The following is a 22676-nucleotide window of genomic DNA, read 5'->3' as shown; positions in this document are numbered from 1 at the left end:
TAGCATACTCTTTGCACGTGACATTTGGGTGGTAAATGACACTGTCAGTTGCTAAAAGGAGAAGTTTGTTGTAAATATACTGTTACTGAAATGCATCATTCTGTTCACAAATAGTAAAACACAAGTTTTTGTCAATAAAATACCAGGTCGTGAGGTGGGGAATGGAGGCAGAAGCAGAGATGGGATGATTTCTAGAGTGACCTGTTTTTACTTGATAGTTATTTGAGTAGTGTAGTTACTTTAGTATTGATTGGGAGAAAGTGATATTCAAGCAGAAAATACACTAAAATGGTGCCTTGTAAGAATAGCATGAAACCTTTAGAAAAAAACCTTAATAAAAAATTAAGGTATTTAATGTTACTGTGTTATCAGAGGCCATTTAGTTTGTCTTCTGTACTTGTTATAAAAAAAAAAATTAAAGGCTCAGAAATGTCAAAGAATTGCAACCATAGGTCTGTTACACAAAAGTACATGTTTTAAATCTTTATTTTATTTTCATTCTTATGAGCAAGTCATGTTGAATACAAGTAAAGCAGGACATTACAATTTTCATGACTGATATCCAGGGGGTACTCATTCACAGATCACTATTTGCCAACTTCTTGAACTAGTTAGGGTTTTACTTTTTTTTTCCCCTTATGGAAAAGGAAGGACCTTCTCAAAGGAGCCAGAAAGTTCCTGTTAAACTCTAACTTTGAATTGTAAAAATGCAACTTTGGACTTTGAGTTGTCATTTTAAAATAATGCAACTAGGTTAGTTGAAGTTATACTTAAAGTAAAAGATTTAAGTAAAAATTTTATCAGAAATACTTTGTTTTTCTGATGTGCTTATGTACTCGTTTCCTTTTCTTCTACCATTGTCCCTCTGTGCCCCATCCTATGTGCTTTTCAGTACTAATTTCTACTGCATCTGTAGAATGTGAAGAACTTTTTTCAATCCTGAGCCAGGCTCTTGTCTGAGAACTTACGTGTTTGGTGCTATACTGGGTGTATTATAGAGGGTATGAGTTATTGGCCAGTTTTTATGAGCATTTTGTAACCTAGTTTTGGTAAGAGACTAATACAAAATTAGGGAATCATTGATAAACTATGCTGCTAAAATGAATAGGAATTAGAGCAAGTGCATGTTAGTATGGATTTTGAATTTGGACATACTGTTGGGGGAGCTTGAACTCCGTCCTAGACCTTGAAGAATGTGTTGGATTACATTAGGAAAAACGAAAAATGAAAGCTAGTGTGAACAAGTTATGAAAGTGAAAATGTCTAAACATACCTCACCAGAGTGAAGAGACTAATCAGATTTGCAGATAGGATGACTTATTTATTAGTTTTAATAGAACTAGCAGTGATAATAATGCTCAGTAAGTCCTAACATTGCTGTGTACTACACATTGTGCTAAACACTTTGCCCATATTATTTAATCTCAATGATCCCAAAGCAGGTTTTACATGCCTTTTCTTACAAATGAATTATGGGGGAAACAGCTACATAACTTGTCCATTGCCATATAGCTGTAAGTAGAGGTAAAGCCACAGTTTGAACATAAGTCTCTCCAACACTCAAGTCTGTGTTCTCGTTTGGTTAAAAAGGGGTTGGTGAGGATATGGAGGGCACTGAAAGCCATACACTGGGTAATATGGGACAAAATGAGTAATAAAGGAGAGTTATCTTCCCATATGGTAGAATGGGTTATTTCAAATGCACCTCTTGAGAACAGCTCGAGAAGTTGTACAAAACAAAATAAAACTGCCTGAGGGACTGGAAGGCTACCAAGGCAGTGAGGAATTATGGGAACAAAATCCAGGAGCGAGGGAAAGCCCAGAGAGATAAGCCTGGCATTTGTTGCTGCTTATTCCTTAGAAATACTTGTAGATTCTAAGAGCGGTATCTGAGGCTAAGTAGTATTTTCATAGGTTCATGGAAATAGGGAGGCAAAAGGTAGTCAGGCTGGCAGGAGTAGAGATGAATGTGGGCAAAATCTTGCAACTGTGAAGGGCCACCCCTTGAAGTAAGGTAAAGTAGGAATATACTACCCATCACAGGACTTAGAGCCCAGATTCAAGTAAGTTACAGCACTGAGTGGATTATGGTGATCTAAGATTGCTAATGCGTTTAGCCTAACTTCCTTTCAGAAACAAAAATGAACCCTTCCTGGAGGAAAATTATCTCTAGAATTTTTCGTATATGATTTCTAGTTTTCTGTAAAAAATAATTAAGCATACAAAACAAGACATGGCTAAAAACAGAAACAAATAACCTTAGAAACCAACCCATAAGAAATCCTGATATTGGAGTTACCAGACTTTAATCATAATCAACATGTTCAAGGAATCCCTTGACAGGATTGATCATCTTAGCCAAGAGTTGGAAAATTAAAAACAAATTCTGGAACTGTATTAAAAACTCAGTTGATAAGTTTTACATCAGATTAGACACAGTTGAAGATGAATTAGTTGACTGGAAGAGAGATCAGAAGTAAATATCCAGACTAGAGCACAGGGAGACAAAGGTTTAGAAAACCAAAAAGAATCTGGGAGAAAGATGGGGTAAGGTGAGGAGGTCTAACATACTTGTAATTGGAGTCCCAAGAGAAAAGGAGAGCGAAACGGTAAGGTTTTTCAAAACTGATGAGAGGTACAGATTCAGGAAGCACTGTGATTCCCAGGCAAGATAAATACACAGAAAGCCATATGTAAACATATGCGGAGACCTGAAGATAAAAAGAAAAACTACACAGCCAGAGGTTATGACCTTCAAGAGAACCCACACTGACTTTCAGTTGATTTTTCAATGGTAGCAAAGTAAGTCTGAATACCGTAGAATGAAATCTCTAAAGTGCTAAATGAACATAACTTCATCTAGGATTCTGTACCCATGAAAATTAAGGTGAAATGCAAAAGCAAAGACAAAAACTGCTAATTTGGTGGCATAAAACAGTAACATCTTAGGATGTTCAAAATTTATTAAGAATTAAAAGACATGGCAACAGTTGTACATGAAAGGAACTTGGGGTAGATGAGTCTATAAACTGTTTTTGAGGTCCTTGTATTGTCAAGGATGCATGTTGTAATCTCCAGGGTAAGCAATGAGAGTAAAATAATGTATAATTAGCAAGTTTATAGTGGAGGAATATTGAATGATTTTTTTTAAAAAGGCAGGAAAGGAAAGAAAGAGGAATGTGAACCAGGAAGGAAGGAAGGACAAATAGAAGGAATTTAAATCCAAATATGTAAGTAAGTACATTAAAAAGGATGAGATTCGTTTCTCGTAAAAATCTGGCAAAAGCGTTGAGCCTGGTAATCAGTGGATGGGATTAGTGCCAAGACAGTAGAGAGAAGGCAAACTGGAAAGACCTTTCTGAGGGAAGTCGTAACCTGTATGTTAGTAAATCAGATGGGGCATAAAGATAAGGGGCAGCGAGGGGTGGTGGGGGGCAGGGCTGCAAGATTTTTAGCCTCAGAGAACAGACGGAAATTAAGATTTAATGGCTGTCAGCCTGGGAGAAAAATGGCTGGCTTCTTTGAACAAGGTGAATATTAGACTTGTAATCAAAGCTCATTTCTGAGAAATTAGGTTCGTGGCTCTTGTATAAAGAGATTGTTCAAATGTAAGATGGAGACTTAAAGTCATTACCAGAGAGGTGAAAGTCTCATTTTATTACAGATGACATCACTGTAGGAATGAAGGTAAATTATTCAACGAAAGTTCAAGTGCCCTTCTGTGTACATACAGGTTCTGTGATAAGCCCTAGGCAGCTGGTGACGAACCGGGCCGTCACCATGCTTGCCTTTGAGACTCAAGGCTAAGGAGAGGAATCTAGAAGTGAGAAGGGAAAGCAAATAGAAAAGGAGAAGGAAGGAGTAATTAGCTGAGAAGGGGAGCCACTACTCAATTATGACAAGGATAGATTCTGCCTCCCATTTCATGTTGCCCAGGAAAACACTCAGGTGTCGTATCTCCATGCAAGTCTCAGTTGAGAATATCAACATAATATTAAACATTCAGCAGCTTTCTCTTAACACAGGGTGGGATTGGTAGAAACAGAATCATATTTTCACCTATCTTTGTCTTTGAGCTTCGTCTTTGTTTATACCACAGTCTGTGGGTTTGATTCTCTCTCTCTCTCTTTCCCCCTGCCCTATGCCTTTCTCTTACAAATCTTTCACTCTAGGCCTGTCCTCTTCATCTCTCTTTACTTAATTATGTAACCGATGAGCAGTGTTTGTTATAAACAAGCCAACAAGAGAAGCAGTCTACGCTTCTTTTTCTTAAAAATTGCATTTTTTATGTGGCCTTCTGGTTTATGTTCCAGAGGTCCTTAATAAGCCATCAGCTTACTCACCCCCCAGTACCTGCCTATCAGTGGACCTGAAATACATTTGATGAAGAAGCTGAAAGCTGAGAAAGGCTATGTTTTTCTTGTAATAAAGGTGTATGAAGAAGCTGAAAGCTGAGAAAGGCTATGTTTTTCTTGCAATAAAGGTGTATGTGTTTACTGATGTCTTTTGTAACAGATACAGTTACAGGCACAGAAAAAAAAGCTTAAAAATCAGTCCATGGAGGCACAGATGGCCTGTTTCATACAGTTTGAGAATGTATGTGTTAATTGTGAGGTAGACATTGGTGTCGTACCTGAAATGAGCAGTGTCACTGGGCATCACTGCTTTGCAGTTTCTGGGCCATGATGTAGCCATTGACTCCGATGGGCCACCCGGCTGGATTGCAGGACCTTCATGGCCCTTGTGTCCTTTGGCTTCTCTCTTCTGTCTTCACTCATCCTTGCCCCTGTGATACTTTTCTCTCTCCCTCTTAGCATTCCCTTCATCAGTATTCTTTTTCAAGGACTTCCCTCTACCCCAACCCCTGCCATTTTTCTAAGCTTTTTTCTTCCAAAACCAACTTTTTAAAAAAAGATTTTATTTATTTATTTGACAGAGGGAGACACAGTGAGAGAGGGAACACAAACAAGGGGAGTGGGAGAGAGAGAAGCAGGCTTCCCGCTAGGCAGGGACCCCAATGTGGGGCTCAGTCCCAGGACCCAGGGATTATGACCTGAGCCCAAGGCAGACACTTAATGACTAGGCCAGCCAGATGCCCCCAAAACCAACTTTTATAGTGGTCTGCATACCTTGCTGGGTTTACAAATACACTGCAGATGAAACTGAGCACAACTACAATGACACAACCAAGCCCAGAACCACTGAAGTGGGGGGAATGGCTCGAATCAGTGACGTTTAATATCTTCTTGTGCACATTTCACTGATGCTACCAGTGAAATGTTCTGCCCTAATGAGAATGGCACAACTGTTTCCCTCCTCGTTGGACAGATTTTGTCATTCTCTGTTATAGTCGATGGGTGTGCATGGCACCATCCAGTAGCTTTCAATAGAGCACAGCTCATACTTTAATATCAAAGTACTATTCATATTAAAGACTCACATCCAGGGAGGCAAGAGCCACTGATTTAAAACCTTTAGTATATGAAAGAAAACCACTGACAAAAATCATTGGTCTCCGATCTATTTTTCTTTAGTTAAATGGTATGGCAAATATTTCTTTCCTAAGATGTTGGATTTAAAGTTTCCTGTGGCTCAGCCGGTGAACATGTGACTCTTGATCTTGGGGTTGTAATTTTGAGCCCCACGTTAGGTATAGAGATTACTTCAAATAAAATCTTCAAAAAAATAAAAATAGGGGTACCTGCATGGGCCCATTTGGTTGAGCATCAGAGTCTTGATTTCGACTCAGTTCATGATCTCAGGGTCATGGGATCAAGTCCCATGTTGGGCTCTGCACTCAGCACAGCTTCACTTGTCCCCGCCCCTCCAATAAATAAATAAAATATTAAAAAAAATCAAGTTCCCTATGACCTACAACTGTTCATGCAGAGTGCTGCAGTTACAAACATGGATCATCCTCTTTGCCTTTTTTAATTTTTATGTACTGGTTCACCCTGGGCCAGTGATTAAACCTGTTTTGTAATCATTTGTCAAGCACTGAAGGACCTTGAGCTCAATTTTTTTTAACCTTTTTCTGGGACTGCATTATATTTCAGAGTATCAGCATGAAAGAAAACCCCAAATGACAAGCTACCTAAAACTTGGAAGCACACTTGTTTTAAACAACAAAAGCATAGTTTTGTTTTTATTGTTTTGCTTTGGAAAGGAGCAGATGTTTTTATTTTTCTAATATCTAGAATATTCAGCTTGGTCAAGATATACTTAATTTCTCCTTATTTCAAGTTGTTTATTACCAGTCTTTGAATGTCTTAACATTTCCTTCAGTCTGGGGTAAAAAAAAATGTGTGTATTTTGCAGTTAATGAATTCTTCAACTCTGGCCAATTTAAAAAGAAACTGGATTTGATTTCAACTCAGAGGTTTCTGATATTTGCTATTTCTTTATATTCCATTTAAGATTTTGAATTCAATCTGGCTTACCTGCATGGTAGGGGTTTCATGCTGGATTCAGACTCTGGGTTCAAATCCTGGCTTCTCCGCTTACTACCATTCTGTGCCTGTTCCCTAGACAGTTAAAATGGAGACAATTTAAGTGTGGACCTCTTAGATGTGAGTTAAAAATGAGTGAGTTAACACATGTAGAGTATTTACAGTGCCTAGCAGATAAGAAGGTTTCAGTAAGTGGTAGCCATGGCTACTGTTCTGAATTGGCTGCTGGTCTTTTTAATCCAGAAATGCCAAATGGAATGATTGACTTATCCACGACAGGTGTTCTTGGGAAAAATGCAGAGCTTACCTGGGTCACACATACTTGAGTGAGTCATTGGTATGTTGCCATATACACACTTAAGAGCTGAAATAGTTTTTAGTCCCCCCATTGTAGCGAATATATGTTTTAAATCACCCCCCTCCCTTACACTCCGTTTTTCTTTTGGCCACTTGAGATTTCTGAAAATGTCATCAGGCAAGGGACAGTCATCAATTATAGTCTCTTGTCCTTTGCAAGTGACCTCTTACAGCTTAATTAATAGTTTAACTTTTGGCAAGTGATAACACACTTAAATCTGGTTGACTATTATGCGTCTCTGTGGGGGAAGAGAGCTGATAACACTTTGTTGTAACTGTCAGCAGTCCTGGCTTAGGGTGTGCCCCTTAACCTGGGGCCTGGCAACTCCCTTCCCGTGCTCCCTGTAGCTCCTCCTCACAGTCAGTCCTCCCAGAGGAGATTTCGTTAATTTGCCTTCGCTTCCAGTCCATTGAAAATAATTCCGATTATTTCTTGTCGATTTTAAATTTTTTTCTTAGGTACTTTTCCCTTTAATTGTTCTGACTAATCAAAACAGATACAAATATCTAAATATTCTCAAAGTCAATTCTTCCCACCAAATTGACCGTGGTCCGTGGATGTTGAGGTGACTGCATTTCTCTTCACTCTTAAAACTTTTTTTCTCAGACTAGACCAAATCTAATGGATCTATATTGGATGTGACTTTAACACAAATGAGAGTTTATCACATCCTCCAAGTGGGTTTTTTAAACTTACTCACTTCATGGTTTGAACCATTTAAAATGTTTTTTTTTAAAGATTTTATTTATTTATTTGACAGAGAGAGAGATCACACGTAAGCAGAGAGGCAGGCAGGGGGCGGGGTAGTGGGGGGGGAAGCAGGCTCCCCGCTGAGCAGGGAGCCCCATGTGGTCTTGATCCCAGGAGCCTGAGATCATGACCTGAGCCGAAGGCAGAGGCTTAACCCTCGGAGCCACCCAGGTGCCCTGGTTTGAACCATATAAACCAGATCGACTGGGTCTAAATGATGGACATGCCTTATGAAAGTAGGCTGTCTAGTGTTCCGGACTCCCTAGGGTGGGTTTTCCTTACTTCTTTCCCCAAATTAACTCTGGAACTTACCAGTTCCCTGTTCTCTTGGGGCATGCTTCTCCTGTTTGTGGCGGTGGACTTCACCTCCTAACACCCTTATCAGGAAAACACTTTCTTGGGGCCATGCCTTCCCAGAGCAGCCTTTTCCCATCTTCTGTAAATCGCCCCAAGAGACCGTGGCGCGCTTCTGGGCGCCCCTTGCTGAGGGAGGCTCGCTTGCACTCAGCAGTTTCCCATCTCGGGCTGGGCCAGCACTCAGTTACCCGCCGAGCCGCTTTGCTCGCCAGGGTGCAGCTCTGCGACAAGGTAGGGAGGAGTCATCCAGAATTGGAAGCCTGTATTCTGTACCTGTTCTTTGTCCACACGGACGTAGTCGACCGAACCAGAGACTGACATCAGGCACTGCCTTCGTGTCCCATCCACTCCCTGCCTCTTCCTCCGCTTTTTCTATGCTCACGTGCGTAGAAAATGCTCATTCTGGGGAACTTGCCCAAGTGGTCTGCCATTTTCCCAGTGGTCAACGACAGAACACAGACCTCGAATCTGGCCACCTCTAGCATGAATTGCCATTATTTCTCCTAATGCTCCAGCCGCTCCAGTTTCTCCTGGCCCTTCCGACCCAGTTGCCGTTGTTCGCTCTGGCTCTTCGGTTCCGGCTGCTGGCACTTCCTCAGGTATTGGTGCTCCGGCTTCTGCTCACTCCCCAGCCTCCTGACTCAGACGTGCTGGGGGAGATTGACCACCACTGCTGGATGCGGATCTGGCGCTTCTTTTGATTGTTCTCAGAAATTATCTACACAAGGGGCTTGGTCGTCCAGCTTGGGGTCTTCTCTTTAGCTTTTGGTCTCTCTTCCTGCAAATCTAATTCTGCCATCTTAGCTTCTTTAATGAGTTTTCTAATTGTTTCGTTCTTAATTCAATTAATTTTGAGCATTCGTGAATTGTTTGGTAGTATATCCACCACTGACCATTTTTCTCCTTGGCAGTTGTACTAATTTGTTCCATGTATTCTAATTGCCTTAAACTCTTGAGCTGTAAAAACAAAGTGAATCTGCCAGCCTTCTGTGATCACGGAGTAACGGCAGGAGAGGGACTACGGAAACCATCTAGTCCAACTGCCTTATTTTATATTCAGGAAATCTAAGCCACAAGGGGTTAAATGACTTGGCTTGAGTCACGTAGCTTGTTGGTGGCAAAATCAGAAGACCTAGAACTTGGCTCTCCTTATCTCACGTCCAGTTTCTTGATTCATTTTGGTGAGGGGTTGATTCTGTGGATTCTGCTGTGGATACTTGCAAGCTCTCAAGTGAGTAGTAAAGTGCCCAGTTATGTAAGTGGGCTTTGTCCAGGAGCAGTTAAGTCCCAGAGTCACTGGGACTTGAGAGCCATTTGGTCATCAGTTTGCCTGTCATTTGGTTTTTAAAGAAATGACTGGAACAAACTGCATATCCTAAAGTTTGTGCCCTAGAAAAGAGCTTCTCAAGTTCTAGTATATAATACTGAATAACTTGGGATGCTTATAGCAGAAGTAGAAAGACTCAGGCCTTCCTTGCCTAGACCTGCAGCCGGAATCGTGCAAGGTAGGGCTTGGAATGTGTGATTTCAAATTTTTCCAGGAGTTTCTGGTGTGCTTTTTGGGTAAGGATCACTGCTGTGGAATCTAACAGTGCTTCTTAAAAGATGGGCACCTATTTAAAAGGTGTGTTTCTGGGCTCCCTCCCTGGACCTACTTTTCTAGAATTTCAGGGAATGGGGTCCATCTTTAAGCTCCTTAGTGATTATTTACATTAAAATACAGAAAAGTCCTGATCTAGGAGGCCTTGAGTCATTAAACAGCCCAGAACAACGACTTTCAGGTCTTTTGTTCATGTTCCTTGATGAGAAATATATTTTACATCATGATTCATCAAATTCCTATAACTAAAAAGTTTCACATACTTACAGAGTTCAGCAAACTCTGTTATTTTCCATTCTAATCCACCCTATTTCTTTTTTAAGAGTAGATAGTCAAAACACACCCAGTTGATTTTTAACCCCCAGCCTGTTGTCACTCGAAACATGGAGAATTGAGATGTGTTTGTTAATTCTGTCACAGACTCAAAACTTCTCTGTTGAATTCCTCTCCTTTTCCCCATTACTTCTGTTAACATCTGCTGGGGTTGCCTGTGAGGAAAGTCTACTTTTTTTGCAGTCATGCCATATGGCCCCTCTGTGAAAAGCAGACTGCCTTGGTGCCCTTGACAGGGGAGTTCTTGCCAACTCCATGCAGCTGCTGCTAATGGCTTACATCAATCACAGCGCAAGGAATAGAAAGCACAACCCTAGTTAAATAAAGTGAAAAATGTTTTAAAAAATAATTCTTTTGTTCACGGAACCAGTAGTGAAACAGTAGCTTAGTTCAGATGCTGTTTGATTCTAGACTTGGACCATATGACCTGAATTCCCTGCAAGTCTTCTGGGATGGCTTCCGCTGGAGCCAGTTCAGCTCTCTCTTGGTGGGGGCAGCAGGCCCAGCCACACACTGCCTAGTGGTGCTGAGGAGAGGGGCTCTGGAAGACTGAGCACAAATCTCCGTAGGGCTGATTGGACCACACACTGTCTACCGAACCAGTCACTGGGATGGGGACATGCTTGATCCTGGAGCTGGGGGTAGGGTCGAATCTCTGGCAAACCACATGGACTGAGACTGAGGGAGGGACAATTTCCTGAAGAGAATTTGAGATACTGTTCCCAGGAGCAAGAGAAATACAGGCAGCAAATGCAGATGTGGGCTACAGACCACGGATTCCCCTGGCGTCCCTCTCTGCCTCCTCTTTCCTCAGCTGTGACGAGCCTTTTCTTGCCTCTTCTCACACCTGCAGAAACCACTTTTTTTTTTTAAAGATTTTATTTATTTATTTGAGAGAGACAGCATGAAGGGGGTGGGAGGGGGGAGGAAGCAGATGGAGAGGGAGAAGTGGATTCCCCACTGAGCAGGGAGCCTGATGTCAGGCCTGATCCCAGGATCCCGGGACCACAGCCCAAGCCAAAGGCAGACGCCCAACCGACTGAGCCACCCAGGTGCTCCAGAAACCAGTCTCTTGTCTTGAAATAGGCACTGTCAAAATAAGCTCAGGCAGCCCTCAGGGGAAATGACTAAGTAATTACAAAGAACTGATAAAAATTCACTACCGAAAAGAACTGTTTTTACATGAGTAGAAAGGAATAGTCGAAAGGGTGAACCAAACTATGCGATTAAGTGGCCAGCATTCACATGTGTAAGTGGCCAAGCCTATTTTATCTTTCCTGGTGCCCTTTAAATAAACTATGGGCCTGAGGCTTTTCAGGAGACATCTGAGCACAGTCACTGCCTAAAAATACCAACTGACCGCTAATAGATTAAAAGTGATAGAAGTTAAGTGCAAAACTTAAATCTGACAAACAGAACTCCGCTGACCTATCGGTTACCTTCCACAGTTGCTTTATGTACTGTGTGATACCTTCTCTTTCTCAGGCCTTCTGTCAGGAAGCAGAACAGAAAATATTTTCACTAGAGGATCAGAAAGTGGACGCTACTTACTAGTGTAAATAATGTTGATCTTCCAAAATAGATTTTTTATGATCCAGCATGGAACAAGAATGGCGACCTTTAAATAATTCAACAATTCTGGCTTCTAGCCTGCTTTTGAAATGGAGGAGTTTAATGTACAGAAGCATTTCATACATGGGAGACTGAATCTTACTTTTTCCTTCAATAAATAGTACCAGGTTCTGTGCTTTGTCACAAATTGCTCCCAAGTTTTATAAGGTACCTGCTTTTACCTAGTACAGTCATCCTGACCTGTGTCTTATGCCCCTGGCAACTGGCCTGTGGAGCATGAAGATTTTCTCTGTACTCATGTATTCTTAGAAACTTCTTATCCAAAACATTTTTTCATGGTTTTTTTTTTTTCCTATAAAAACGATACCAAATGAGTGCCCTCAGGTTTGTATTGTTCTCCTAACTTGGTCTGTAATTTGGCATAAAAGCTTTAAATTCTTCCTCATAAATTTATTCTTTTTTCTAACAATATGCCCATTCATTTCTAATTTTCTAATTTCAATCCTTTGAAAGCTCAGCATTTTAATTGCTTATGGAAACTAATCAGTCTCCTGTCCTTGACAGTGATTTCAGTAAGATCTGATTTTTTAAATGAAGTTTTTCATATATGTTGTTATATTTTGGTCTATAGTGTGGCTTGACCTAAGAACCCAGTCTACCGTTGAGAATCTTAGTAAAAGAATTCCAGGAAATAATAACTTTGTCAAGGTAAGAGATCGCTTCAAAAGTATACTGTAAGAATGCTTATTCTTAAAAAAGATTTAGAGATTTCACCTGAAATACTAATTGGGCCTTACATCCTGTTGCACACTAGTTATTTGATACGTTACGCTATTCTCTGCAGACAGTTAAGGACAACGAAAGTATTTACCTTTCTGTCTTCTTGCCCTGTGGTGGATTAGATGATTCGTATTCTGAGGTTGATAGTCTGGAGGGGATTATAAAGTGTCCCAGTGGCTTAAACCATACTCCCTCTTGTTTTCTAGAAAATTCTGGATGCTTTTGAGTTTTTAGGCATCGGGATTCAGGGAGAGAAAAGTCACTCCAACTCCTCACGGAACTCCTTCCAGTTTTTTCATATGAAGGAGGCTGATAGAAAGTGCATAAATTTCAGTCCATAATTAGAGCTCTCGAATTAAATTAAGGGAGAGAGAATTTTTGAAACAGGCAAGGTATTTTTCTTATGAAGGTCAGGGCCCACTTCTCCTACCATCCAAAAGAAGTTCTGGTTTTTTGGCATATCTTCATATTTGTCAGTCGGACTCTTAAAACAGTGGTTCTTGGTTCTGAAACTAGGGTTCAAATCCCATTAATTGTAGCAGTTTAACAAATCATTCCCTACCCTCATCCCCTGAATAACTATCAAGCTAGTCCTAAATATACCCCTACCCATTTCCTATTCTGTTCCTCATTGTCACCCTGCTCAACCCTCACCCCCCCAGCTGCACTTTGCTGCAAGTGATGCATGTTTTTCTCTTCAGTGCTCTTTTTTTACAATTTTTAAATTATTTTTATTAACCTATAATGTATTATTTGCCCAAGGGGTACAGGTCTGTGAATTGTCAGGTTTACACACTACACAGCACTCACCATATCACAAACCCTCCCCAAAGTCCATAACCCAACAACCCTCTCCACCCCACCCCCCACTTCAGTACCATTTTAGGCAACTTTTAAACTTGGTGCCTAAATCATTAAAACGAGATATTATCAACTGCCTCACTGTTGACTTTGTGGGATGACCCTTGGTCCTTCAAATCAAAGAGGAATAATCTCATAACTTACTTCTCTCCTCACTTTTGAGTACCCGTCTTACTTTTTTTCTAGGAAAGCTAGAAAACATGAGTTAAGAGTCATAACTTAGAGGGTGCATTGAAGTATTGGTCTGGTCTGAATTTTCTTATCAAACATACCCATAGCAGATAAGAAGGAAAAAGGTATCACTTACTATAATTAGGGGATAAATCAGGAAACTTAAGGATTGGGGGAGGCGAAAGATAGTTGCATTATTTTGATGTATGTATCTTCCTAACCACTTTCATCAGCTCTTATAAATATATTTGATATTTAATGTACTAACAAAAACAAGAGTTGGATCTGATCTGTTCTCGAGGAAGACTGATAAGCCCATATGTATTTTATACTTAGCATTTATCCTTTATTCAGTACACCCTCCCTTTGTTTAATGTAATTGCTGAGTTTTTAGACAACTACTTTCTTAATACAGAGCAACTCAGTGTTGCTTTCTTCTGGCATGTCCTTGAGCTCTACTTTATTCTCCACTTGTGTTATTTGAATATGTGCGTTTGTGTATATATATATATTTTTTTTTTACACATACAAGTGTATTGTTTGTTATATGTGTTTTAAAACCTAAAATTTTCTGGTTACCATTTAATATACTCTGATTTTTAATAGTTTAAATTTTCACTTTCATGAAATACAAAATGAAAAGGCAGAATTTCAGACTAGGTTCTGCACGTAATAACACAAAAGCTAACATCTACTTGCTCACCATCTAGATTATAGGGTGTTGTGTCATTTAATTTTCTCTTTACCTTGCAGCGTGGATACTCTTTGAACTGCAAACATATCACGCTGATTTTTGTTCATGAACATGCTTTTCTGTGCCATGAGATAGGAAAATTATTTTTATCCATATTACCATGGGACTGACTTTAGGGCCATTGAATATTTTGCTATTGGTTGGGGTTTTTGGTTTGGTGTTTTATTTCAATTTGCTGGGTGAATTTCATGACTGTGTTTAGTCCAAGACAGGCCTTCCACTTAGCACTTACTTCAGTGCGGTGAAACTTCGTTGGCTCCTTGACAATGTGAGAAAAGTTCAAAGGGCTGTTGAAGAAGATAGAGCTCTTTTTGGGACCATTGATTCATGGCTTATTTGGGTACGTTTAAATATAATGTTATGTATGGAGAAAGTTTTTGAGAATTTTTTTAGATGGTCTTCTATTTTCTACTAAGAGTTCAAACTTTTTAAAAAAGATTTTATTTATTTCTTTGAGAGAGAGAGCGAGCGTGTGTGTGTGTGTGTGTGTGTGTGTATGCATGAGCTGGGAGAGGGGCAGAGGGCAAGGGAAAGAGAATATTAAGCAGGCTCCATGCCCAGCTTGGAGCTGATGTGCGTTCTCATGACCCTGAGATCATGACCTGAGCCAAAATCAAAGTTTGTCCTTTAACCAATTGAGCCACCAGGCATCTCGAGTTGAAACTTGTTAGCTGGCAAAATTATTAAGAAAAGCCACTTGAGAGAGAGCAGAACATTTCAGCCTCCATTTAGGAGGCATTTTTGCAAAAAGAAAGTAGAAGAGGTTGTAGGGGGCTGAGGGAAGGGGGGAATGATTACTAATAGATACAGAGTATACCTTTGTGTTGCTGGAAATATCTTGGAACTAGATAGAGGTGTGGGTGCACAACATCATGAATGTGCTAAATGCCACTGAGTTGTCTGCTTTGAACTGATTAATGGTTAATCTAATGTGAATTTTTCCTCAAAAATTTTTAAATAGATGCTTTGGAAAAGGCATTTTTGCCTACATCTTCCTTACTTTTCTTGCTTTATTGCCATAAAAATGGAGGGTGATTACCAAAACCACATCTCATATTTATTATCTTTAGAAAAGGTAATTTAGGTAATTAATTAGTAATTCATAATTTAGGTAGTCTTTTTCTTCTTGCCTATCATACACTCTTTTCCAGTGGTCATTTTTTTTTTAAAGATTTTATTTATTTATTTGACAGACAGAGATCACAAGTAGACAGAGAGGCCGGCAGAGAGAGAGGAGGAAGCTGGCTCCCGGCTGAGCAGAGAGCCCCTTGTGGGGCTCTATCCCAGGACCATGGGATCATGACCTGAGCGGAAGGCAGAGGCTTTAACCCACTGAGCCACCCAGGCGCCCTCCAGTGGTCATTTCTTAAAGGAAGTAACTATTTAACATAATAGAACACCTGTGTGACTATCATCGGCTTTGAGCATTCCGCAGCTGTCTCTTTTTAAGCCATAATATGAAAAAATCTTAATGGAATTTTGAAGTATAATCTTTTTGCCTAAGCTGAACACAGATGAGTAGAAACTAACATTTTAGACATTTCCCAGAGTTATCTCAAAAGTACATGTTCTCTCTCCCCCTTTCTCTTTGTTTGTTCTTTTGTTATTTTTATTATGGGCATTTTCAGTTATACCCAAGAGAGGGAATAGTGTAATGAACCTGTGCAACAGTGTACCAGCTACGGCAATCAGCTATGGCCAGTCTTGTTTCAGCTACACTCACACACTTTTTTCCCCACAGAGAAGTGTAAAGCAAATCCCCACACATACCATTTCATTTGTAATTACTTTAGTAAGTATGTGATTATCTTTTCAACATTCAGGAGAGCTTCAGAGGAATATTGTCCCCGTTCTCACTTGCCAGATCCACAGAGCAGATCTTCTAGAACCAGCACTAGGAAGAAGTGCATTCCCCAGCCCTCCCTGTGCTTGGCCAGGCCACGCTGGGGTTGGTGCTCTCTTGGCCCGCAGTTTTCATACCTGTCACATTGAAATACTTCTCACAGTAGTTCTGACAGTCAGTTGTTTGAAACCAGAGTAAGGCAGGGTGGGGCCCCTGTGAGCTGAGGGATTAGCTGCGGGTTGGGGGCGTAGGTGCTGAGATGCCTTATCTTTTTTTTTCTTTCTTTTTTTTTTCCTGAGATTCCTTTTCTGCTCTGTTGTTCCTTTCTTACCTCTTACTGCTCCCACACAAAAGAAAGCAGCAGTGCTGGGGGGTATTAACACAGGAGATTTTAAAACTCTGCTTTCAGGATACATACTTGGGTAGGCACAACCCAGTGAGAATTGTTATTCCAAAAAACAAAATCACAAACAGAGGAACAGCAGCACAGAGTTCTATAAGATCCTGAAGAGGCAGACATGCTGATATATTTCATTTTGCCAAATGTGGTAAGACTGCCTTTTCCAAAGATAACAGATGAAAACAAAACTGATGTTTTTTCGGTTTAGCTAACAATTTACTAGAACGCTGTTGTCTAATATGGTAGCCACTTAAGCACGTGTGGCTACTGAACACTTCAAATATGGGAAAGCACTGCTTCCTAGCCATATAAAATATTAAATATCAAATAATCGATATGTTCAGTGAGTGTAAAATATATACTATGCTTAATTAGGTGAAATGTTGGGGCGCCTGGCTGGCTCAGTCCGTAGAACATGCCACTCTTGATCTAGGGGTTGTGAGTTCAAGCCCCATGTTGGATGTAGAGATTAATTAAAATAATAAAATAAAATAAAATAATATAAAATAGGGGTGCCTGGGTGGTTCAGATGGTTAAGCGTCTACCTTTAGCTCAGGTCCTGATCCTGGGGTTCTGGGATCAAGCCCCACATCTGGCTTCCTGCTGGGCAGGAAGCCTGCTTTCCCTCTCCCACTCCCACTGCCCATGTTCCTGTCCCTGCTGTCTGTCTGTCTCTCTCACATAAATAAATAAGATCTTTTAAAAAATAATAAAATAAATACATACATAGGTAAGTTGTCTCAGTAATAATTTTTCATATTAAAAGGGTGTTTTTGGGGGGGTGCCTGGTCTCCTCAGCCACTGGAGCATACAACTATTGATTTCAGGGTTGTAATTTCATATTGGTTGTAAATTCGTATTCTCAAGTACTCTCTGCCCCATATTGAGTAATTTGAAAAAACTTTTAAAAATAAAATCTTAAATAAATAGAAGGGTACTTTGGCTATATTGAGCTAAATAAAACATATAGTATTATTAAAATTAATTTTACCTTTATATTTTTAAATGTAGCTATTAGAAAATTTAAAATTATGTATGTAGCTAGCATTGTATTTCTATTGGACACTGCTGAAAACTAGAAAATTAAATGATTGACATATTCTGTTCTCCTGCTTCATGCACTCTGCTACTGATTATGGCCCTTGACAGCGTGTAAATTAAATTGCAAATTAGGGGTGCCTCAGTTGGTTGAGCATCTGACTTTTGATACTGGCTCAGGTCACAATCCCAGGGTCCTGATTTGGAGCTCTGCATTGGACTCTGTGCTCAGTGGGCAGTCTGCTTGAGGATTCTCTCCCTCTCCCTCTCCCTCTGCCCCTCTTCCTGCTCACATGCCCTCTCTCTCTCTCAACTAAATCTAAATATTTTAAAATCTTTTTAAAAATAAAAATAAATAAATAGCAAATTAGTACAAATCTAACCTGTCCTTTTATTCTGTCTAGAGTTTGACAGGAGGGGCCAATGGAGGTGTCCACTGTACGGATGTAACAAATGCAAGTAGGACAATGCTTTTCAACATTCACTCTCTGGAATGGGATAAAGAGCTCTGCGAGTGAGTTGTGTTTTGCCCTAAAAAGCATTTCCCATTACTATTTATAACCTAAATCTTACTATTTTCTTATGTTGGTGGAGCAACAAACTTTGTCGATATCTCAACTACAAATATACAAGTCTATACTGTGTATTCAAAAAAGAGACTATTGTTGAATATATAGCAAACAAGCCAAATTTATTATCTTGTTTAGGAAGTTAGGTTTCTTTCGAAAAGTCTTTTGTAAGAAAAAAAAAATACTTTGTTTTCTGCGTGCTTCTTATTTTTTATCGGCTTGTATAAAGATAGAATGATAAATACCCAAACATACATCTATGTTCTGTTGGCTTATTATTTAACTCCATGCTCAAATACGTCCATCTTTAATAACTATTTACATTTTGTCCTTTAAAAACATATAAATATTTCTAGATATTTATTTAAAATAGTGTTATATAACCAGTCTTATCATACTGTTTTTCAGATTTTTTGAAATTCCGATGAAGATTCTTCCAAATGTCCGGAGTTCTTCTGAGATCTATGGCCTAATGGTAACAACAAAAAAAATTAATTCCATTTAAAAAAAAAAAAAGCTCTACTATTCAGAATTCAAGTCAGTTGTGTGACATTTTCTAGTTTGAGAGTTGTGACTTTTCTGTAAGTGTGGTAGTATATAATTTAAGAATTTAGTGCTGCTTAAATAGTTCTATAACTTAAAAATTTTAGAATCCTTTTTACCAGTTGGTTTTATATTTCATAAACTTTAATTGGCCGTTCTTTAAGTATTCTACTTTCAAAGTATTAATGGAATAATTAACTACAGAGGGTGGCATGGGAATGTTTGAGCCTGTTTATTCTTTTAGTTGAAATAACTTTAGTAGTTTGTGCTTACAATTTAGAGGAAGGACTCTTCACATTTTAGTGTTCTTTCTCCTATTGTATGTCTTTTCATGGCCAGACCACGTTTTTATATTAGATTTTTTGTCAGCCTGAGCAAAACTTTAGCAAAGAAACTGAAAACAAAGAGTCTGTTTCTGATTTGTGATTGCTAATTAAACTGGTTTCCATAAGGGACATTTTACTGTTGCCTTCACTAAAACTGGGAGAAAAAGTACTTTCAGCAAAAAGTGTGCTTAGCGTCATTGAGTATCTCTGATTACACGTCAGGGATGAAAACCTCCAGGAGGATTTGAACTGGTATTTGAGCACAAAAATCTAGAATTTACGATAAAATTTAAAAATATGTCTAAGGTCAGTTACCAGAAAAATACATTGTTTAGACATTTCACAGATAATAGAAACTGTACTTATAGAGTTAATAATAATAGAGTTGATTACTAAGTGCTCTGGATAAAGCTTGAGCAGAGTTCGTAAATATTTCTTTTATAAAAAAGCCTTGTAAAACATCATGGAAGTTTCTAAGAGAAGCACGGCTCAACTGCAGTAAAAGTGCTTAGATGACTTAATAGCTGTCTACAGACTGTGTGGGGTCAGAGAAAAAAACTTACCCTTGAGAAACAGTTTTAGAGAATGGTTGGAAAAGCATTTACTGGCCTAGTCTTTTTCTTGCATTTAAAATATTGTGCTTCTGTCCTCCTTTTTCCCCTTGCTGACTATAGAAAATCTCTCATAGTCTGGTGAGTAGGTTGCCCACCAATTATGCTACCCATTCATTTGGAAAAGATAACAGTGCATTTCCGTTTAGTTTTAGACAAGAAGAAGTCCATTTACTACTAAGCAGATTTATCTAGAATATCCATGAGCCTCCAAATTGCTATAAGCTCTAGACAAGCTCCAGGTTTTCTTCAAACTCAGTCATGTCTGTTTGTTTTTAAGTTTCCCATAACACTGAAAGTGGTGTTTCAAAGTAAAAGACTAAGCTAGTTTCTTGGAATGAGAAATTCTGATACTCCCCATGACAAAGTACAGTTGTGATGTGCTTTGGGCTTTGGCGTTAACAGGGAAATTAGATGTGGTTTTTAAATGTCCTAAATGCCTATTGTAAGTGATACTTGACCAGCCTTTCAGACTAGTTAGTTGGAAATGCACTGTCACTTTTTCTGCATGCTTCACCAGAGGATGTTCCCAGGAATCCTCCAGAAACCCCCTCCCTCCCTGTGAAGGAAAAGGAGCGCTTTATGTGCTGGAATGCACATGAATAGATCCCGCTGGTAGTTTGATAATACCTCCATAGTGTCAGCAAAGCCTTCTCGTATTTAAATGTATGAAGATAGACAGCCTCTCGGTTTCCTATGGGTTCACTTTCAGTTCCTTATGAAGTGTGCCCTTCGCTTATTAATCCAGGTTCAGGTTTCCTAAGAGTATATCCAGTAAATAAAAAGAGAGGTCTTGAATTAAACGGAAGGCATGAAAGAAATAAAATAATATCTACCATCTAGAAGATGTTTTCTATTTTGTACAGGGTTTCCACATATATGCTATTGCTTCCTTATCGTACCTATGTGAGGCAGCTTCTGTTCTTCTGGATAGGGAATCTGAAGCTCCTAGAGGCTCACCAGTGGGAGACCAAGGGGGCAGTCCATAGAAAGCTTTTTTTTGGCCCTGTTCCTAGTACATCACACTACTTCGTGGATCACGTTCCTTCCCCCTAATTCCTTAATACCAGTAGAAATTCCTTTGTATTAGAATTTTTTTAAAAAATGAAGTTTGGTAAAATACACAGCCACTTAAATCTCATTTTTCTCCCTGGTATGCTAGTCATATTTGATCTAAATAAAAACCACTATGTGTGACCTAAATTAACTCTTGCTTATCTAAATTTGAAAAATGATGTCGGCTATGAACAAATAATACCCAAGACCCAAATGCTCTTGGGTTTCTTACTTCTCTTAAAAGCAGTTTGGTTAAGGAAGGATACTTGGTAAAATACAACCTTCCAAAATGAGGCTGTTCCATGCCAGTTTGATAGCTATTCATATGTTTGTTTTAAAGGATGTGTTCGTTTTCCTTATTAATGGCAATGATAACAAAGAGCTATCAGACCTAGGCATTCATGTTACCTAGACTCCATTTTATATATCAAGAAACTGAGGCATAGAGAGGTTTCAGCAGCCTGCTCAGGGACTTAACACTAACTAACCAAGAGTAGACCCCTTGTCTTCTGATTCCCAGCCCAGTGTTTAATGTCCATTCACCAGTACCATGTGTTGTCTTGTCATTCTAGAAATATGTCTCGTATCTGTCATTGAACCACATATGTAGTTGAAACACTTGCTTTGTCTTGTCTGCCCACATGCTCTGGCATGTTGCTGTTTGTGTTCATTCCTGTTGCAGTTGTGTTAGTAGAGATAATAGTTTGTGGTTACTCATAATCCTTTTTTAAAATTTTATTAGAAAGCTGGGGCCTTGGAAGGTGTGCCAATATCTGGGGTAAGTTTCCTCTCCCTGCTACTTCCCCAACCCTACCTGCTTTCGTGTGAGGGGGTTTCTTCCTCTATCTTAATCAGTCTGCCCCTTCTGAAACTATGGAAAAAAGGTGAAAGCAGCAGAATTGGCTGATTCTTGTTCTTAGGTGCCACAGTGTGGGCCACTGAGAACATTTTGACCAAATTCTAACTCTTCCTTCCCATACCTAGTATCTTGTAGGGGATATTAGGAAATGGGGAAATGGCCAAATGGAATCAATGCAGAAATCAAGACATTTCATTCCTTGATAAAAGAAGGAAAGGAAAAATAAATCCTATGGCTGTTCTAAAGGGGAAAGTAATGATACTGTCTTAGTGTTCTTTATTGTCATTGATGCTTTCAGTGTTTGGGGGACCAGTCTGCTGCATTGGTGGGACAAATGTGCTTCCAGGATGGTCAAGCCAAAAATACGTGAGTTGAAGAAACAGACCCAAAAACCAGTACTGTTTTGTTTGTTTGTTTATCCCTTTGGTCCTTTGAATGAGGAAAAGCTGTTGAAGTTCATCCAGGCTAAAAATCAATAGCTTAGGAGTTCTAGTAAGTTCTTTGCCATTTAGTTTTCCTTCTCTTCTTCGAATAAAATACATTATGCCATATGGAAACACACTGCTGAGGCTTGAAAAGATCTTCATTCAATACATTTTTCCATCCAGAAACTAAATTTTGGTTTAAAGTGTTAATGGTTTTGGTGGGGTGGGGATGGGGAGTGGAGGAGAGCAGAGCAGACGGGAGGAAGAGCCATGATTTAAACTATGTTTCAGGGGCGCCTGGCTGGCTCAGTCTGTACAACATGTGACTCATAATCTCAGGGTTGTGAGTTCAAGCCCCAGGTTGGGGGTAGAGAATACTTTAATAAATGTTTGGGGCACCTGGGTGGCTCAGGTGGTTAAGCGTCTGTCTTCAGCTCAAGTCATGATCCCAGGGTCCTGGAATCGAGCCCCACATCAGGCTCCCTGCTCAGTGTGGGGAGGCGGGAGATGGTCTTTTCTCCCCCTGCCTCTGGCCCTCAACGGCCACCGCCCTTGCCCAGCTCATGCTCTCTCTTGCTGGCTCTCTCTCTCTCTCTCTCAAATAAATAAAATCTTTAATTTTTTTTTAATTTAAAGAAAAAATTTCAAAATGAACTATATTTCTCCACATACACTGTTCCTGCCCTAGTCTTTCTCACTAAATTGTAAAGGTATATTTTTGTGGGATTTTCCATGTTGTTTTCCTGGCATTGTGCTTTCTCCTCATTACCTAGAGTTTTTCCTTCTAAAAGAAGTAGAAGGAGGGGCACCTGGGTGGCTCAGTGGGTTAAGGCCTCTGCCTTAGGCTCAGGTCATTATCCCAGAGTCCTGGAATCAAGCCCCACATCGGGCTCTCTGCTCAGCAGGGAGCCTGCTTCCTCCTCTCTTTCTGCCAGCCTCTCTGCCTACTTGTGACCTCTGTCAAATAAATAAATAAAATCTTTAAAAAAAAGAAAAAAGAAGTAGAAGGAATGATGGAAGT

General features: G+C 39.7%; 1 protein-coding gene across 1 annotated transcript in view; it reads left to right on the top strand.

The window, feature by feature from the left end:
- The window catches only part of LOC116862620 (glycerol kinase-like), a 72918-nt gene that overhangs the window by 22529 nt on the left and 27713 nt on the right, over positions 1-22676 (top strand). Inside the window, exons 5-10 of the mRNA XM_032849975.1 lie at positions 12051-12127; positions 14188-14325; positions 17671-17780; positions 18244-18310; positions 21114-21149; positions 21529-21596. Of these exons, the coding sequence (XP_032705866.1) occupies positions 12051-12127; positions 14188-14325; positions 17671-17780; positions 18244-18310; positions 21114-21149; positions 21529-21596 (496 nt within the window). The remainder of the gene's footprint in view (positions 1-12050; positions 12128-14187; positions 14326-17670; positions 17781-18243; positions 18311-21113; positions 21150-21528; positions 21597-22676) is intronic.

Source organism: Lontra canadensis, unplaced genomic scaffold (genome assembly GCF_010015895.1).
Source record: "Lontra canadensis isolate GAN:19392208 unplaced genomic scaffold, GSC_riverotter_1.0 scaffold279, whole genome shotgun sequence".
Classification (NCBI taxonomy): Eukaryota; Metazoa; Chordata; class Mammalia; order Carnivora; family Mustelidae; genus Lontra; species Lontra canadensis.
This window is presented reverse-complemented; position numbering and strand designations above follow the sequence as displayed.